General features: G+C 34.8%; 1 protein-coding gene across 4 annotated transcripts in view; it reads left to right on the plus strand.

The window, feature by feature from the left end:
• CNTN1 (contactin 1) overlaps window positions 1-19,300 on the plus strand; it is a 327,378-nt gene that overhangs the window by 181,066 nt on the left and 127,012 nt on the right. For all 4 annotated transcript variants that reach the window (XM_003355617.6, XM_013997945.3, XM_021092536.2 and 1 more), the window contains 5 exons: window positions 363-395; window positions 7,845-7,977; window positions 11,287-11,459; window positions 13,226-13,321; window positions 18,737-18,943. In XM_003355617.6, coding sequence (XP_003355665.3) covers window positions 363-395; window positions 7,845-7,977; window positions 11,287-11,459; window positions 13,226-13,321; window positions 18,737-18,943 — 642 coding nt within the window. The remainder of the gene's footprint in view (window positions 1-362; window positions 396-7,844; window positions 7,978-11,286; window positions 11,460-13,225; window positions 13,322-18,736; window positions 18,944-19,300) is intronic.

Here is a 19,300-nt window from a genome sequence, read left to right on the forward strand (position 1 = left end):
TACAAACATATGCACAAGTATATAATAATATGTGTATATATGTATGCATACTATGCAAATATAATAAAGAAAAATGTTGTGGTAGAGTTATTATTGCTATCTTATTTTTATGAATAAAATAAAAGTAATCTTATGAGTACTTAAAATCCATACTAATTCTGTCAACTGTAAATTTTAGTACCACAACTAAAAATTGCAAAGACAAGAAATACATATTTACAAAGCTGTGGTGATACTTCAACCTTAATAGTGAAGGGCCAGGAATCTCATTTCATTAACTAGTATCTCAGTTATTTGAGTGGTGTTTAAAACCATATCCTGAAGAGCTGCTTTGTGATTAACTTTTATTTTTTATTTTTTAGAGTTTACATGGCACAGAAGGTATGGTCATGGAGGTAAGTTGATGAAAGAGTACACTTTTTAAAATAGTTTTTATCAAATATATCACATTTCTGTCCTGCTTTAAGCTATTCAGTCTTTAAAATTAAAGCAAGTGGTTAATGTTAGTGTACTTAGAAATTTTATAAGATGATTTATCTGGAGGTGTTCAGGTAACTTGTTGGATTGCCAAAATGAATGGATACACCACAAACAAATACCCTACTAGAAAATTGCAGAAGATGGAAAATATTCTGTACCCTATATTATTTTCCTGAATGCTTTGTAACAGTTCTATGCTACTAAATTTTGAAGCAATATTTTAAATATTGTAAAAAGCTAGCTTATTTTGAAAGCCTCTTGCTTTGCGGCAAGAGAGAGAGCTAAAGTTAATGAACTTGGAACCTTAAGATTCAGTTTAATTAGAAGTTCGAAGACACTGAAAAATTTATTGTTAATTATTTATTGAATATAATCAGTGGTTCTGCTAATTTAGATTCTACTTTCACTTCAGAACAGTTCTTGCCAGAAATAGAGGCAGTAGAGTAGACAGGAAAAAACTGAGTCTAGAGGTAAGACCAGCCTGGATTTGCATATTTAACCTGATATTCACTGCTTCTGTGATCCTGTGCAAATAATTCAACTTCTATGAAACTCAAGTTTCCAATATGTAAAAATGACAGGGTCTTGTAAGGGCTTAAAAAATAATGTGACAATAGCTTCCAGCACAGTGACCTGCATAGTAGGTGCTCAGTATACGTAGTGAAACTGCTACCTGATAAAAGCCTTTGCCTAGTGATAGAAGATGAATAATTAGGAAGACCCAGTGAGCAACCAGTGTTACAACTTGCCTGCCAAAGCAAAATATTCATGCCAAGGTGGGTCAGAATTTCCACCTGAAGGTGACTGTGGGGGTTAAGAGAAAGGAAAGTTTTAGCATGAAGCCCATCGAAGCCATTTTTGTTTCTTCCTTGTGAGTTAGGAATAACTACATGTAGGATGTAGGCTATATAAAGATCACTGAGATATGTTCCTTGACTTTAAGAACCTTTACCTATCATAGAGAATAATAAAAGTAGATACCACATGTGTAGGAAAAGTATAAGTTCTTCAAAATAATTACTTAGAGGAATTAATGACTATTTAACAATAGAGGAAATGGGTAAGGGAAACTTGAGGTACCTCAAATGTTAGAAATGGATCTATTTCTTAGAGACAGTGGAAATAAAAGCATAGAAGTATGGAAATACAGGCTGTGCTAGGTCATTACTTCAGAGAACACTTGTTTTGCAGGATGTTGGAATTAGATTAAAAGGACTTCATTGTCGAATAAATTTGAGAAAAGCTAGTTCGTTAAAGTTTAACAGTTTATGATTAAGTAATAACTATTTATACTATTTAGATAGTATATGTAACACATGTTTTAGTTTGCTGGGACTTCTGTATCTATAAAAGAGTGCCACACACTGTGTGGCTTAGAACAGACATTTATTATCTCACAATTCTGGAGGCCAGAAGTTTAAAACCAAGGAGCCATCTTGGCCACGTTTCCCCTGAAATCTGTAGCAAAAAGTTCCTTCCTTGCCACTTTCAGCTTCTGATACCCCCAACATTCCTCGGCTTGTGGCAGCATACACAGGCAGCCTTAAGGTGTGAAAAAATGCTGAGATTGTTAAGCAAAACACAGTGTCTAGAGGCTTCAGGGTTGGATCATAGGTCAGGGAGGTGGTTGCCATCAAGAAATGTGATAGGCTGAATTTCCTATTTTGGCGCAGTGGTTAACGAATCCAACTAGTAACCATGAGGTTGTGGGTTCGATCCCTGGCCTTGCTCAGTAGGTTGAGGATCTGGCATTGCTGTGAGCTGTGGCATAGGCCGGCAGCTGTAGCTCTGATTAGACCCCTAGCCTGGGAACCTCCGTACACTGCAGGTGCAGCCCTAAAAAGCGAAAAAAAAAAAAAAAAAAAAAAAAAAAAAAACCCTTGCAACTAACTGATTACATTAATTGTGAAACTGAGAATGCTATTGAAAAAAAGCAGCAGCCTTTGCCCCTTGCTCATGTTTGTGACTTTGACAGCAAATGTTCATATACAATTTTTTTCTGTTAATCTTATGGATCAAATTTAAGAAATAGACTTAATTCTGCAGTAGATTACGCTATATAATAGAAAATAAACACATTTGCATTAGGAGCAAATCTAAAAAAGATTTAAAGTGCTGTCTTATATTAGCTTGGGACATCATCCATGTAATTAAGCACTCCTTTTAGAAAAAAAAATCTATCCAGTAAGAAAAAGAGCATGTATTTTAAAAATAATCTTAATTCTTTTTAACATATCACCCATTTGTTTCTTGTGCCCTTTAATCCCATAATACTTCCAAAGCATGATAATTTGTCATTTAACTATTTCCATGGCCCTAGAAAAAAAGCAATTGATGGCTTTATTTTTTGTTGTCGAAGAGTATAATGCTTGTATTAATGGATCCTTTGCTGAACCCTGTATTGTACTCCCCCTGGAAGTTCCTTTTCCTTGATCTAAGTGCCCCAGTTGAGCTAACAGAGCAATAAGCTCAGATGGCCTTCAAGAGGGTTGTGAAGTTCACTTTCAGTTCACACTGAGCATACCAATTCCAGGACTGGCAATTCAAAAGCTTATTTTGAGTAATTCATCTTTCCAGTGTCCAACTATGTTCGCAAAATAAAACAGAGTAATTGGTAATAGATCTAATAGAATACACTGTTCACTCCAGCTTGAAAATCTTAGAAAAGAAAGAAATGTACATTTATAAAAATATTTACTAGAAAAACTAATGTGATGAAAAGTGTGACATATTCTGCTTTTTGATCTAGAAAATAGACAAAGGGAAACATCTTAAATGTAATGTTTTCTCAAAGTGAAAAATGAATTCCATACTTTGTTGGAAATGAGCTTCATATTTTTATCCTTTAAAAATTTCATTGTCTCTTCATTATTTCATTGTCTCTTCCAGTAAAGGGCAGGTGGAAGTGGAGTAATAGAAAATATATGCATTTAATTGGTGAAAAGCACTTTCATTAAGAAAAAATATCACGGGGCACTGATAATATCTAGTTTGGCCTATAAACTTCAACTCAATTTACCCCCAAAGTATTTTATCTTTACCTATATCCTTTGAGAGATTGCCTACCAGTAGATACAGTCTTACAGTTATCAACATGTGACTTTCCAGTATTTTCAATGGAAATTTCCATTGCTGATATCTTTTCTAGAAAAAAAATCAGGCTTACTTATTGATGCATATGACCATGATGAAGAAATTATAAACACATTTTCATTTTTCTAAAAGCTGACCGATTTTCATCTCAAAGGCATATATTTTAAAATCAAAGGCTACACTATCAAGAGAAATATTTAAAACCATGCATTTTATTAAAATATGCAAAACTACCAACTAATCTCTAACTCCACAGAGATGTACACTTATGTGTAGCTGTTTTTGTTGTATTTCAAGGCAGGTACCAAACAGTACTTTAAATAATCAAGGCAATTCAGAATGAACAAAACTAATTTTATTTCAGGATAGTAAAAGTAGTTATTTCAAGGAAGCCAATAAAATTATAAATTGAATTGCAAATTCAGTGTTATTACAATTCCTATAATAGTACTTTTGGAAGACACTGTAGAAGCAGATGCTAAACAGTCCAAGAGTAACTATTTCTAACTGGAAATACTATAATGTTAACAAAATCTTTGACAAATAAATTAAGAGTTTGGGACTAACATATACACACTACTGTAATAAAACAGGTAAACAACAAGGGCCTACTGTATAGCACAGGCAACTATACCCAATATTTTGTAATAACCTACAAAGAAAAAGAACCTGAAAAAGAATATATGTATGTGTAACTGAATCACTTTGCTGTACACTTGAAACTAAATTCAATTTCAAAAAGTCTTTAGCTAATACAACCTTGCAGCTATGGAGATGAGTTCAAATTTTGTGAAATAGTGTGCAATTACTATTATACCTCCCATTACATGAGGTAGAAACTTTTCCAATTTGCTTTCTGTAAAATTCTCCAATGTGAGGTAGAGTAGACCCAAAGAAAAACCCCTAACCTTGAAACTCTTTTAATAGTGCATTTCACAGAACAGAATTTTTCAATTTGAATAAAGTGCAACAAATTTTTTTCATTCATAGATCATGATTCTGGCATTATACCTCAAAACTCTTCACCGCATATAAAGTCAGAATCAAGTCATTGTGTTAAGGACAATCAAGACTCTTAGTTCATCTAACTTTATTTTTCATTTATGTATTTTTTTTTCTTTTTAGGGCCGCACCTCTGGCATATGGAACTTCCTTGGCTAAGGGTCCAATCAGGGCTGCAGTTGCCAGCGTATGCCACAGCCACAGGAACACCAGAACCGAGCTGCATATGTGACCTACACTGCAACTTGCAGCAATGCCAGATCCTTAACCCACTGAGCAAGACCAAGGATTGAGCCTCCATCCTTATGGATACAAGTCAGGTTCATAACCCGCTGAGCCACAATGGGAATTCCAGTTCATCAAACTTTAAATGACCATCTAAAATTCTTATTTGTTACACAAATGGAAACTCAAGATTTAATCCAGTGAGCTTCTGTTTAAATTAAATGCATGATTACATCAAAATCAATTCCTCCTTAAATTTGATCATCTTATTCCATTATTAATGACAGTAATACCATAATCATCACCCCTGTGTATAAATACAGTGTACTTAGAAGAAATTCACAACCTTTAAACTCCCCTAGACAGTATTTCTTTTTAGTATTCTACATTTTTAGTCTATTTACATTTTTTAAAATTTGTTTGAAAAATTTCATACTCAACTTATTATTCATCAGGGGATAAAATGAGAATAGAAGTTATCCTTCCCTCAATAAGAGAATCAAAATATTTTAATAAAATTGTTCTTCCCTGCTTTTTAAGTATTTTTTGTGTGAATTGGGAAGAAACAACAGAATCTCCAGGGCAGCAGGGTTACTAAATTGCTCCAGTCCAAAAAACTGTGCCATTGGGAGAGACTCAAGGAAGAGCTTATGAGATTGTCCAAGGGGAAAGAAAAATAGCCTATGATTTTTATCATCGATAAGCCCAGTGTCATTTCTTTCAGAGAACAGCAAATCTAGACCCTACATCCAAGTGAAGGTCTAGTCATCAGGGATTTGGCATTCCGTCCTCATTCTTCCCCAGTGTGCTATTACATCCTGAAAAGCTGGAGAGCATTGGGCAACATCAGGGAAATTATTAGAAGCAAAGCAGAAAACATTATATGCATTTCTAGCTTTTACAACCTCAAGAAGGATATGGAGTTAGACACGGCTCTGAGCAGGACTTCAGAATCATTAGCAGAGGGCTTCTGTGAACAGCTCATATCCATCATCTTATTTATGGCTGCAGTAGGCCTGTGGAGTCCTTAGAATATTCCTTTCTTTTTTTTTTTATTATAAATGCAGACACCATGTAGAACAAATGACCTGTGAAAAATAACAGCTAAAAAGCTGCATTGCTGGAGCTAAATATCAGTTCCTCTGGCTTTTCCAATTCTGACCCAGCAATTTGTCTGCTGTCTGAAATAGATTGTGGTTATGGAACGTATCTCAGGTCTATAAATTCCCAAATGGCAATTTCAGCAAATTCCACCTAAAAATAAGGCATGTCCCTTTGAAATATTTCAGGTCCGCTTAGAAAAATCAATCGTTCATACTGGGAGAGACTAACTTAAGCCTTTTATTAATCATCTGTGTACACAGAAATATGTATTGACCCAACAGTTATAGCACCAGAGCTACAAGAATGAATAAAACTTGGCCCTTGAAGCTTTTAGAATTAGTCAAAGAGTTGATATACATAAATTTATAAATTAAATTTCGAGAAGATTCATTCAAATTCATGAGAATGTTGGTAAAATCAGTAGGTATTGATTGCTGTCAGACAGAAGTCTTACATGAGTTGTCTCTCAATAAATTTTATAATAATTGAGTGAACTAGATTTTTTTATTATCCTCACTTTATAAAGAGTGATCTTGAGGCTTGGAGACATTAACTAATTTTTTCCAGAGGCACTGATAAACAGTACTAAGGCAAAATTTTTGTTTGTTTTGGCCACACCCATGGCATGCAGAAGTTCCTGGGCCAGGGATCAAACCCACCCCACAGCAGAACCCAAGCCTCTGCAGTGACGATGTCAGATCCTTAACCTGCTGTGCCACAGCAGTGTTAATTCATTTGTGGCATATGGCTCTTGGCTGTACTCTGTAAGTCCTGCCACAATGATGACATGTGAGTGATCCATTCCTATCCTGCTGTGATGTGCCACTCCTTCTCCCCTCGGAGGAGACGCTGTAGGAACAGCTGCATCTCAATGCGGGTATTTTTGAGGTAGATTTCAAACCAGTTGGCCAGACCCCATGCCCATGTAATTAGTTTATTGACTGTTCTGGATGTTGCTAAATACTAGTTCTAGTCACATGTTTGGAAACAAAAGCAGGAGTTCCTGTTGTGGCACAGTGGGTTAAGAACCTGACTAGTACATATGAGGATATGGGTTTGATTCCTGGCCTTGCTCAGTGGGTTAAGGATCCAGCATTGCTGCAAGCTGCTGTTCGCAGGTGCTGCTCGGATCCCACATTGCTGTGACTGTGGAGTAGGCCTGCTGCAGTTCTGATTCAACCCTTAGGCCAGGAATTTCCATATACCGTAGATGCACACGGAAGAAAAAAGAGAGAGAAAAAACAGAAGCAAAAACAAAACAAGAGCTGATCCAGGAAAATGACCGATTTCTCCAGAGCATCTAGAAAAAATTCATTCGTCCTATTGTTCAAAAATCGTTAAGCACCTAATGTGTTCCAGACTGCTAGATAGCTATCTCTGAGAATGATGGCCAGAAAATTATGGATATGGTCACCTGTCCCCAAGTATTTGCAATCTAGTAAAACAAAAATTACATCAGGAGTCACCACAAGTGTATTAACTTGTCATAAGCCTGTTAGGGAGTTATGAGAACACAAATAAAGACCAAGTAAAGCTAGGAGGTGTTTGAGAGGTGGCTTCCTAAAGGAAGTAATTCAATGACTAAGTCATAAAGGATTGTACAAATTGTGATGGGGAGAAGAATGAGATGGTGATTATAGAGAAAGGAAAACATGTGCAGAATCCTAGAGGCTTGAAAACATAACATGTTTGAGAAGCTGTAAATACTTAAGCAGGGCAACATAGGATGCTTTTGAAGAAATGAAGAGAGGTGGGCAAAAATAATTTTGAATAAAGAACGTAAACGTTTTCCTCAGGATTATAGAGGCATGTATCTTTGGTTTGAATGAAAATGGTGATTCTGTGTTTCTAATCTTTTTTCAAAAAATTTTTTTAATGTACACAATTTTTGTTTGAATTATAATATTGAACAATGTAAAATAATTTTACTTTTCTTATAGTTTCTGAGGAAGACAAAGGATTTGGACCAATTTTTGAAGAACAACCAATCAATACCATTTATCCGGAGGAATCACCAGAAGGAAAAGTTTCGCTAAACTGTAGGGCTCGAGCCAGCCCTTTCCCAGTTTACAAGTAATGTACCTCATTGCTCTGTTCAGAATCAAGTGTTGGACTAAAGATTATAGATCAGCATCTATGACCCTGTATCTCTGCTGTAAAGTTTTCTATGAAGTAGAGGGACATTAACAAAAAATACTGGCATACGAATTATTTTTTAAAAGTTATTTACTTCTAAATAGTTTTCTTAAATATATGGAAATAAACTGCTTCCTATTTTCTGCACTGACAATGCCAGTGCCATATGCAATTATCCACTTAAAAATTGGCTACTGAAGATCAAGGTATTAAAGATGAAAAAGATTATATGAAAACACATACACAATGTAAATATACACATCTGAAGATAAACTGTTTTTGTATGTATTGGCCTAGATAACTCATACCTACAGATGATGGGAAATATTTCTCTACTAACTACATTTAAAGAGCTTCCTACATAGAAAGCTGTAGGAAGCTATCATTTTTTTTTTTAACAGTCTCAAATCTATATTTTGGACAGAGCAAATTCTTTAAATATCTCTATTGGACAATCTATATAAATGTATCTCTTTGTGTTTTTCTGCGGTACTTATTTATGCTATCAAAAATAATTTTTTAATTGATAATTTTCCAGCTTCAGTGTTCAAAAAAGTATACTAACAGTTTCTAGTCCGATGCAAACACTACAATTTAAAAAATTAACCAAATGCCAATAGATTTTGGTTCCATGAAGACAAAGAAAGTGATTGATGGGTAAATTGGGGCTGTAGTATGTTAATGTCACCTGAGTTAATTGAAAGTTGTCATTCAACTAAGTTGATTTTAGTAGTAGATTTTTCTTTTCATGGCTAGAAAAGTAACTTTCTATTTTTATTAAAAAATCATTATCATAGACAATACCCCTTACCCCATTTAATGCTATTTGAACTCATTTTTCTCTTGCTTTTGACCACAATTAGACATTTTTTTCTTAAAATAAAATATAAATTCATATGCCAAATCACCATTTTAAAAAATTATTGTTTAATTTCATGCATGGGAGTGGAATATAAGTAGATATTTTATAAACTATAAATGACTCATTTGTTCTGAAAATACTTGATGGGCTAGATTTACTTCTACTCTTAAGCTGTATGTAATGGGAGTTTATGTACATTGTCATGGACATTGCATAGTGTAACTAATGGGAGCTCTAGAGGAGTTCTATTACAAAGAAACGATTTTATGGGAGAGGAAGCTGAGTCCTCAATAGACGCGTATGTTTTACAGCTTTCCCAGAAACATATAATTTTTTTCAGAATATATCTAGATAGTTTGCTAGCACTTCAAAAGCTATTTCAGTGAGGGTTATTCTGTGACACTCTGTCCGTGACGTTCATACATGGAATCTTAGCAAATCAGCCTCCAGGCTCCAATGGAAGAGAAAAAAAGAAAAAAATGGAAGAGGTTGTTCTCAGAGAGTGTTCTATGAATGTATGCTTCTCCTTACGCCTCCACTACCACACCCAGCAGAGACAGTAAGGACAAAGCTTTGAAACACGAAAATTCTATACATGTTGATTAGCACCTCCCTGTCGTCCCCCCTCCCATCCCACCTAGTCTTCTTCACCAAAATTTAAAAAAATCTAAATCAGAAGCAAAGCTCTTCAACTCTCTCCCACAGGTTGCATAAGCACCTAAGTCCTCAGGGCAAGCATGGCCTGATCATCTACACATTAATGTAGAGAGGCTAAAGGGGAGAAGTAGGTGTTTCATTCTGTTTTGAAGGTGGTCTGCATTTGACTGCAGAATAAGAAAAAAAATTTCAGCTTGTGGTACAGCTTGTCTGAGAGAAGAACACTTGAAGTTTTAAAAAGGTACTTAGTATTCAGGGCAAGCCCTATTAACCTTGATAAGCATGCAATTTGTCACTCACACGAACTTTTGTATTTATGGCATGTGCTGTGATAATCTGTTATTCATGCCAACACCATGAAACAACAGAGAACTTTACTTTTCTCTTATCAGCCTTGAGGCTTTCATTATCTGGCCTTGTACCTTCAGATAACAACTCCAATAAAAATTGCCTCTTAAGCCATATGAAAGGGATTACAATACTGAATGTTACTAAAAATAAATAAAATAGCCCAGAGACTTACCCTATGCAGCAAAGCTTAATCCTTATGTTACATCAAGGGTAGAATCAGACCCACTGGGAAAAAGTTAAAGTAATAAACAAAAATGGAGGAAATATAATAGAGGAGGAAAACTAGTTCATAATGATTGGAACTGCCCAAGAAGGAAACCTTGACAAGTCCTAAAGTCCTTGACATTGGATGGTTTAGGAAGGAACAATATTGCCATCAACTGGGGTGAGAGGGAGTATTTATTCATTGGATTGGTTTTAAAAATGCAAAGCACAGTTTTCTATGTTTGCTTTTGAATTGCCTCCTACACTGTGAAAATTAAACAAAAAATGTTCCGGTAATTTGACTTATTTAAAAAATATTCTAAAATCATTGGCCTTTTTGGAAAGATTCTGACCCTAGTCAGAATTTTGCAGCCAGGCAATGAATGATGCGGCCACAGCCTACATTTGACCATGGCTCTTGTCTTGTAACATCGTGGAAGACATGGAACCTTAACCCTAATACAGAATGATTATAAAATTATCAGGTGGACGGCTTAATTGAAAACTATTTTGTATATGAAATCTTATCATTGCACCAAGAAAGTTAGATTCCTATTTCTAGCCAGTTTATTCACAGCACAATCGTCATAGAATATACCTTCGATAGTGTATTTGTGGCTCAGAAACCAATACCCAGTTGACTTTTACCATTTTCAAATAGGGTGATCGACCTCTAGTGGTCAGAATATGACACTTACTGAATAGACCTCTGATTTCAATTTGTTTGTTATTGAAAAATTACTTTGATATTTAGAATCAGATATTGATATTTTATTTCTGCTAGACTAGTGATTTTGATATTTTACACAACATATCTGTATATGCATGAATCTAACTAATGCAGAACTAGTTATTATTTATAACCCATGTATATCTGCTAAGAAACCAGTTTATATAGCAAAATTCAACATGATATTTATCCTTAGAGATATTTATGCCTTATGAAAAAAAGGGAAATTTTTCATGCACTTGAACATTTACTTTTCTGTGCCTAAAAATTATAAATAATGAGCCCAGAGACACAGAATTATAGGATGCGAAAAAATACCACTCTGAGTCAGCTACTTAATCACATGGAGCTGTACCTATATTATTTTAGAATGACATTAGCCCAGTGCACTGTTTGCAGTCCTCTTGACCTTTAATGTAACATTTATTTCTTTTTTTCATAGATGGAGAATGAATAACGGGGATATTGATCTGACAAGTGACCGGTACAGCATGGTAGGAGGAAACCTTGTTATTAACAATCCTGACAAACAAAAAGATGCTGGAATATATTACTGTTTAGCATCAAATAACTACGGGATGGTCAGAAGCACTGAAGCAACCCTCAGCTTTGGATGTAAGTAATTGTAACTTTAAAAAGGGCAAGTGCATTTAGGTGAAGTAAAAACTTAAGTGTTATCATCAGAGTTTAGCAAGGAAAGAAATCAAGAAGAAAAGAAAGTGAGAGAAGGACTCCATCGATGAAGTGGGTCTTACAAATTAGTGGCCCTTAACTGTGTCGATACGAAAATTTTCAGGAGAGCAGAGTCATGACGGGGTACTTTAAATGCACTTCAAGTAGTGAAAGATAACATTGGAAAACAAACTAAGGTGGTGTTCACAAGAATATTCAATAACTTTCTAAAAACTACTGTCAATGGAAATGCTAAGCCATGCATTCTCAGTAGGGATGACATCACCCCCAAGGTGGTGAACATTGTTTCTTTGGGGGAGAAACCATCATGGATATTATGGTATAATGGTCCGTAGTTTTCCAAAGCTCAACCGTATCTGACAGATTCTTATTCTTTAGTCTTTAATATTTATTATTTGGAATAAATTAAATTTTAATTGATTAATTTCATAATTTATTTTGCATTTTAATTAAATACAATTCCCCTTTTGTGGACAATAATAATGAAAATATTTTGAGGAACACTGTACTAAAGTAAAAGTTATAGGTTATTCAGAAAGAAAATTGAGTGTTGGGAGAGGAGTTGGGTTAGATATTCTCTAGTAAGTGATTTTATAAATATTTTGCAAAATTAATTTTAGGATGAAAATGACATTTTAAGTGGACCCAAGAGGTAGCGATTACCAAGAGGGAGCGAGATAGGTTTAGGGAGTGCAGTCAGATTAAATTGGTGTGGTGACAGTAGGCATGTAAATAAGAAGAAATACATGCCAGATTTCATTGCATTGAAGTAAACTTGACCCTAAATATTTGCTTAAGGAAGTCTAGTCAAGGGGCAGAAACATTCCGCTCTTTTTAAAAGGGGATGGGAGCAAGTAAAACCAATTTCAAGGAAGGGAAGAAGCATTTAAGTGGTTGCTTCCCATGCAGAGGTTACGGTGACATTATTATCCATTGTGAGATAGATGGCAACTAAGTTTTGAGGACAGACATGGCCTTCAAGTAGCATCTGGACTAGGAAAGTAGATTTGAAGCATTCCCTGGAAGAGGTAATTATTAAAACAATGACTTTTAAAAGATATAAATATATTGAGAAAAATAAAACTAGCTTTTATAATTTGAGATGAGGCAAGGTTGAAGCAGAATGAGAACCAGTAAAACAAATGAGGAAGAATCAAATAGTAGAGTCCCAAGAAACCAAGCAAAGTGTGAGTTCCAAGCACACAGAAGAGAGTGAAGGAAATAAGGACCTAGGAAAACTCAGAACCTGAAAAGAAACAAGAAATTGGTGACCTTCACATTCCTCATCTAGGATCCTCATTCCTTCTCCCCATCGGAGTCCTCCCTCAGACATCCTCTGGTATATCCCTGGGTTGGTCTGAGCCCATTTTATTTCCAGATACCCTTGCTGAGGTTCTTCCTAAGTCTAAGCAAAGTTTCAGAAATTTCACAATCTTCAGGGTTGTCAGAATACTTCTGCAGCTTCTGCCAGTGTCTGTCTGCAGGCTTGTCACCACAGTATTCTTCTGGAATGTGTGCACACCCCAGCATTGGAAAAAGGGAATTGACTTGGATAGGATTCACCAAACCAACCAAGGAGGAGTATCATTTCTAGTAGTGAGTTGGGAGCAGAGAAATAGGCTTTAAAGAATTGCTCACTTTCTATTGACCAGAGAGTGAATGTTTTTCCTTCTTGCTCTCATGATTAGATCTTGATCCTTTCCCACCAGAGGAACGTCCTGAGGTCAGAGTGAAAGAAGGGAAAGGAATGGTGCTGCTCTGTGACCCTCCATACCACTTCCCAGGTAAATTTGGCTCTTCTGTGATTATAAGCATTTAGGAAATGTAATGGGCAAGTGTTCATTTTCTCAACACCAATGGAACATTTATAACTAAATAAGACTCAGTATTTGCATAACCTTATACTGCATCACTTGCTAGGGCTGATAGATGCCTACTTTCTTGATTTTTTTAATCATTGGGCCCTAATTACAGAGATCTATAATAATTTCAATTGATAAAGAATATGTATGTTGGGTTATATCCCTATTAAAGTTCTTATTATGCAGGAGAAAATATAATAGATTTTCCACAAATTATTCCTAAAATAGAACAGTACAAAGAAGTGATATGTGTAATCAACCATTTTATTAAAAATTTAACATCTACAATACACTGTGAACTGTAATTAAACACGAGAAAGGAATTAAGACATAATAAATTATGAATATCTTTAGGAGTACCAATCCTCAAGAATAATCATCCAGTTTAGGAAGATGCTGTAGTAAGTGTAATCTATTATAAGGTTTAACTTTTGAGTACATGTTTTCAACAATTTGATATGGCTTAAATAAAATCCACCAAAGTGTTAATTAAAAGATGAACACTAAATATATCTTCACTAATTTTCAGATGTTTTATTTATCAAATATTCTCTTCAAACAAAATATTAATACCACATTTCTCACAGCAAAAAGTTTTGTGTTCTTATAGTTTTAATATTATGCCATAAAGTTATGTTTAAATATCTCCATAGAGAAAGAATCATAACTAAAATGAAAGACAAAGAGAAAATATTGAAAGCAGCTAGGGATAAAATAAACAAATAACATACAAAGGAACCCCGATAAGGTTAGCGGCAGATTTTTCAGTAGAAACTCTGCAGGCCAGAAGGGAGTGACATGATATACTTGAAGTAATGAAAGGAGAAAAACTCCAACCATGATTACTCTACCCAGCAAGGCTCTCATTCAGATTTGAAGGAGAAATCAAAAGGTTTACAGACAAGCAAAAGCTAAGAGAATTCAGCACCACTAAACCAGCTTTACCACAAATACTAAAGGAATTTCTCTAGGTGGAAAGGAAAAGGCCACAACTAGAAACAAAAATATTACAAATGACAAGGCTTACCAGTAAAGGCATACATATAGAAAAGGTAGGAAACCAAAAAAAGAAAATTACGGGCCAATATCACTGATGAACATCTTTCCAAAAATCCTCAACAAAATACTAGCAAACAGAATCCAGCAATACATTAAAAGGATTGTACACCAAGAACAAATGAGATTTATCTCAGGGATGCAAGGATTTTTCAGTATCCACAAATCAATCTGTGTGATACACCACATTAACAAACTGAAGAATAAAAACCATATGTTCCTCTCAATAGATTCAGAAAAAGCCTTTGACAAAATCCAACACCCATTTCTTATAAAAAAAAAAAACCCTCCAGAAAGTGGGCATAGAAGAAACTACTTCAACATAATAAAGGCCAAATATGACAGACCCATAGCTAACATCATTCTAAATGATGAAAAGCTGAAAGAATCCCCACTAAGATCAGGAACAAGATAATGATGTCTGCTCTTGCCACTACTATCAAACATAGTTTTGGAAGTCCTAGCCATTGCAGAGAAGAAAAAGAAATTAAAGAAATCCGAATTGGAAAGGAAGAAGTAAAACTATCACTGTTTGCAGATGACATGATACTATACCTAGAAAATCCTAAAGATGCTACCAGAAAACTGTTAGAGCTCATCAATGAATTTGATAAAGTTGCAGGACACAAAATGTATAGACAGATAGCAATTACATTTTTACATAATAACAATGAAAGACCAGAAAGAGAAATTAGGGAAACAATCTCATTTACCATTTCATCAAAATGAATAAAATACCTAGGAATAAACCTTCCTAAAGGGACAAAAGACCTGTACTCTAAAAACTCTAAGACACTGATGAAAGTAATCAAAAATGACACAAACAGGTAGAAAGATATGCTATGCTCTTGGATTGGAAGAATCAATATTGTCAAAATGACTGTATTACCAATGGCAAGCTACAGATTCAATGCAATCCCTATCAAATTACCAGTGGCATTTTTCACATAACTAGAACAAAATATTTTAAAGATTGGAAGCACAAAAGACCCAAAATAGCCAAAGCCATCCTGAGAAAGAAAAATGGAGCTCAAGGAATCACTCTGACTTCAGAATATACTGCAAAGCTACAGTTATCAAAGCAGTATGGTGCTGGCACAGAAACAGAAATATAGATCAGTGGAACAGGATACAAATCCCAGAGTTAAACCCACACAACTATGGTCAACTAATCTATGACAAAGGAGGCAAGAATATACAATGTAGAAAAGACAGCCCCTTCAATAAGTGGTGCTGGGAAAACTGGACAGCTACATGTAAAAGAATGAAATTAGAATACTTCCTAATGCCATACACAAAAATAAACTCAAAATGGATCAAAGACCTAAATATAATACTGTATACTATAAAACTCTTAGAAGAAAACAGGCCGAACATTCCCTGACATAAACCACAGCAATATCTTCTCAGATCCACTTCCTAGAGTAATGACAATAAAAACAAAAATAAACAAATAGGACCTAATTAAACTTAAAAGTTTTGCAGAGCAAAATAAATCCTAAACAAAACAAAAAGACAACCTACAGAATGGGAGAAAATATTTGCAAATGATGTGACTGACAAGAGATTAATACTGAACATATATAAACACCTCCTGCAGCCCAATAAAAAAAAAAAAAAACCAACCCCATTAAAAAATGAGCAGAAGATCTAAACAGAAAATTCTCCCAAGACATACAGATGGCCAAAAAAAAAAAAAAAAAAAAAAAAACCTACATGAAAAGATGCTCAACATCACTAATTATTAGAGAAACGCAAATCAAAACTATGATGAGTTACCTCCTTAAACCAGCCCGAATGGCCATCATCAAAAATTCTATAAACAATAAATGCTGGAGAGGATGTGGAGAAAAGAGAAACTTCTTATGCTATTGTGAGAATATAAATTGCCACAACCATTATGGAACACAGTATGGAGATTCCTCAAAAAACTAAAACTAGAATTATAATTTGATTCAGCAAATCCACTCCTGGGTATCTATCCAGAGAAACCATGACTTGAAAAGATACATGTACCCCAATGTTCATTGCAGCACTATATACAACATCCAGGTCATGGAAGCAAACTAAATGTCCATTGACAGAAGAGTGGATAAAGAAGACGTCATGCATATACACAATGGAATATTATTTACCCATAAAAACTGAATGAAACAATGGCATTTTTAGCAACATTGGTGGACCTAGAAATTTTCATGCTAAGTGAAAATAGACAATGATGCACAAACATCATATGCTAACACTTATATGTGGAATCTTAAAAAAAGGATGCAATGAACTTATTTGCAGAACAGAAAGTGACTCACAGATTTTAAAATACTTACAGTTACCAAAGGATACTGGTTGCAGGGGAAGGGGTGGGTTGGGGGTTTGGGTTGAAAATGTTGTAAAATTGGGTTGTGATGATGGTTATACAACTATAAATATAAAAAAATTCACTGAGTTTAAAAAAATTTTGAAAATTACCTATCCAGGAAATACTTCAGTTCCTTGTATGTATTTCAAAGAGAAATATACATTATTTAGCAAGGTTGTATACGTGATGGATTTCAGAGTAATACAGTGAAACTAGCCAAATGTCTTCTGGTTGCCAAAAGAAATCCTCTCTTTCATATTGTCCAGACTTTCTTGCGGCAAAGGGGAGAAATCTCAGACATCTATCAATAAAAGCAACATTTTTGAAGCAGGTGCCAGCACCGAAATCTTCCTAAAAAATAAGTTTTTAATAATCTGTTATAAGCAAGACAACAGTGCTATGAGGAAAACAAGTGTTGGCTTCTTCAGAAATGGTTAATTTTACCATCCACATGAGGCAGGGGAAGACAGATTAAAAAAATAATCCATTGAGTTCCTGTGAGAATTGGGTCAGAGTTTAGCTCTTGATTGCCAGAATTAGGTCTCATTCTTAAGTTTGAGCAGAGCAGAGCAGCTGCAACACCAATAATGGGGCAATTTTGGTAGTTCTGGTGTGGAGAAGGAGGTCAGGAGATCAGTTCTGCCTCCCTGTTGCTGTATGATCTTGGGCAAGTCAACCCAGCTAAACCTCTGTGCACCTGTTTAAAAATGGCAATGACAATTCCTACTTTTGTTTTCATGACAAACAATAGCTTCTAATATATGGCAATTATGATTTTGCTGAAATGGATGACTTATCAGTGTTCAAAATTCATTAAATAAATGTATTTTAAATCTTACAATACCACAACGGCAAAGACCAAATCTGTCTTGTTTAGTGGCACATAGAAGGTACTTAGTGTATGTTAAATAAGTAAACTGGATAATCTATATTGGGCCTCAAAAGAACAGACCAATTGCTATGTAGTCTAAGACATATTCATACCACAATAACTTCTCTGACCTAGTTTATCCCATTCCTCTTTTCTTATGAGGGGTACATAGAAAATTTTCTTAAAATTTAGAGAAATTATGAAATAGAGTGATTAAAATAACCTGACCAAAGTCTAGAATTAAAATGCAGATAATTTAATTAAATATATATAATTCTATATTCACATAACTATGGAGTACACTGACCATTCTGAAGGCAACTTCATGATTTCATGGTGACTTGAAATCATTGTATGGTTGAGAAAATCCTTTTTCCATAGGAAATCTATACTTCACTCTTTTTGACTTTTTTAACTTTTTTACTTGTGGCCATAAATCATTACAAAAATATCCACTTTCTTTTTATATGAGAACAGGGAAAATTACTTCAAAAGGTTTACAGTCTATTAAAGTAAATATACTGTAAATATTCTTTTGGATCAACGAGTACATGCATTTGGGTGTGGGCCTAAAAAGACAAAAAGTAAAAAGTGAAAAAAAGTAAAATAGGAGTACAAAAAGTAAAAGGATATAAAGTGATAGTACGGTTAGTAATCTTGATTTCATTTATAGATTGCAGTAGGGAAAATGGATTATGAATTTTAGAATTATCAGACCTGGATTCAGAATCCCAATTCCACTTAACAGTCATGAAATTCTAAATTATTTACTTAACATCTCTGAGTTTTATTTATCCCATCAATGAAACAAAAATTAAAAGTATGATAAACCCATAAAATAATTGAGAGAAGTAGATAAAATTGTTTAGCACTATGCTTACAATCAATCAAACTATAGTAGTAGCTTTTAGAAAATTGGCACTATTTATCTTGGCTTACATCCAACATTTGCTCTTCAAAAGCCTAGATTAGATTATGTTTAGCCTATTACTAGAAAATAAAATCTTTACTTTTGAGAAGAGCTTAATATTTAGTACACAATATTTTCTTCTAGATGATCTTAGCTACCGCTGGCTTCTAAATGAATTTCCTGTATTTATCACAATGGATAAACGAAGATTTGTGTCTCAGACAAATGGTAATCTCTACATTGCGAATGTTGAGGCATCAGACAAAGGCAATTATTCCTGCTTTGTATCCAGTCCTTCTATTACCAAGAGTGTGTTCAGCAAATTTATCCCACTCATTCCACTACCTGAACGTAAGTATTTTATTTGTTACACTCTGTATTTTGCAAGTTTGTCTGCTTATAGCATACTAATAATAGTGAAAAGAAATATCTAGTGGGGCATTCCCTGGTAGCTCAGCGGGTTAAGGATCCGGCATTGTCACTGCTGTGGCTCTGGTTACAGCTGTGACGAGGGTTGGATCCCTGGCCTGGGAACTTCCATATGCCTTGGGTTCTTTTGGGAGACTCTGGCAAGGCAAATAGAGAATACAAACTTTGAAAATCTTGGTCTTTCCTTAGCTTTCCCCATAGTGAAAACTGATATCATAAAATTTCCCTGAGACAGCTGACTTTGGACTGGTTGCCTCTAGTTCAGGGAATGCATGGGGA

This window comes from Sus scrofa, chromosome 5, assembly GCF_054392235.1.
Source record: "Sus scrofa isolate SSC_HxYL_T2T_F1_AM1 chromosome 5, Sscrofa_HxYL_maternal_Yorkshire_Landrace_v2.0, whole genome shotgun sequence".
Classification (NCBI taxonomy): Eukaryota; Metazoa; Chordata; class Mammalia; order Artiodactyla; family Suidae; genus Sus; species Sus scrofa.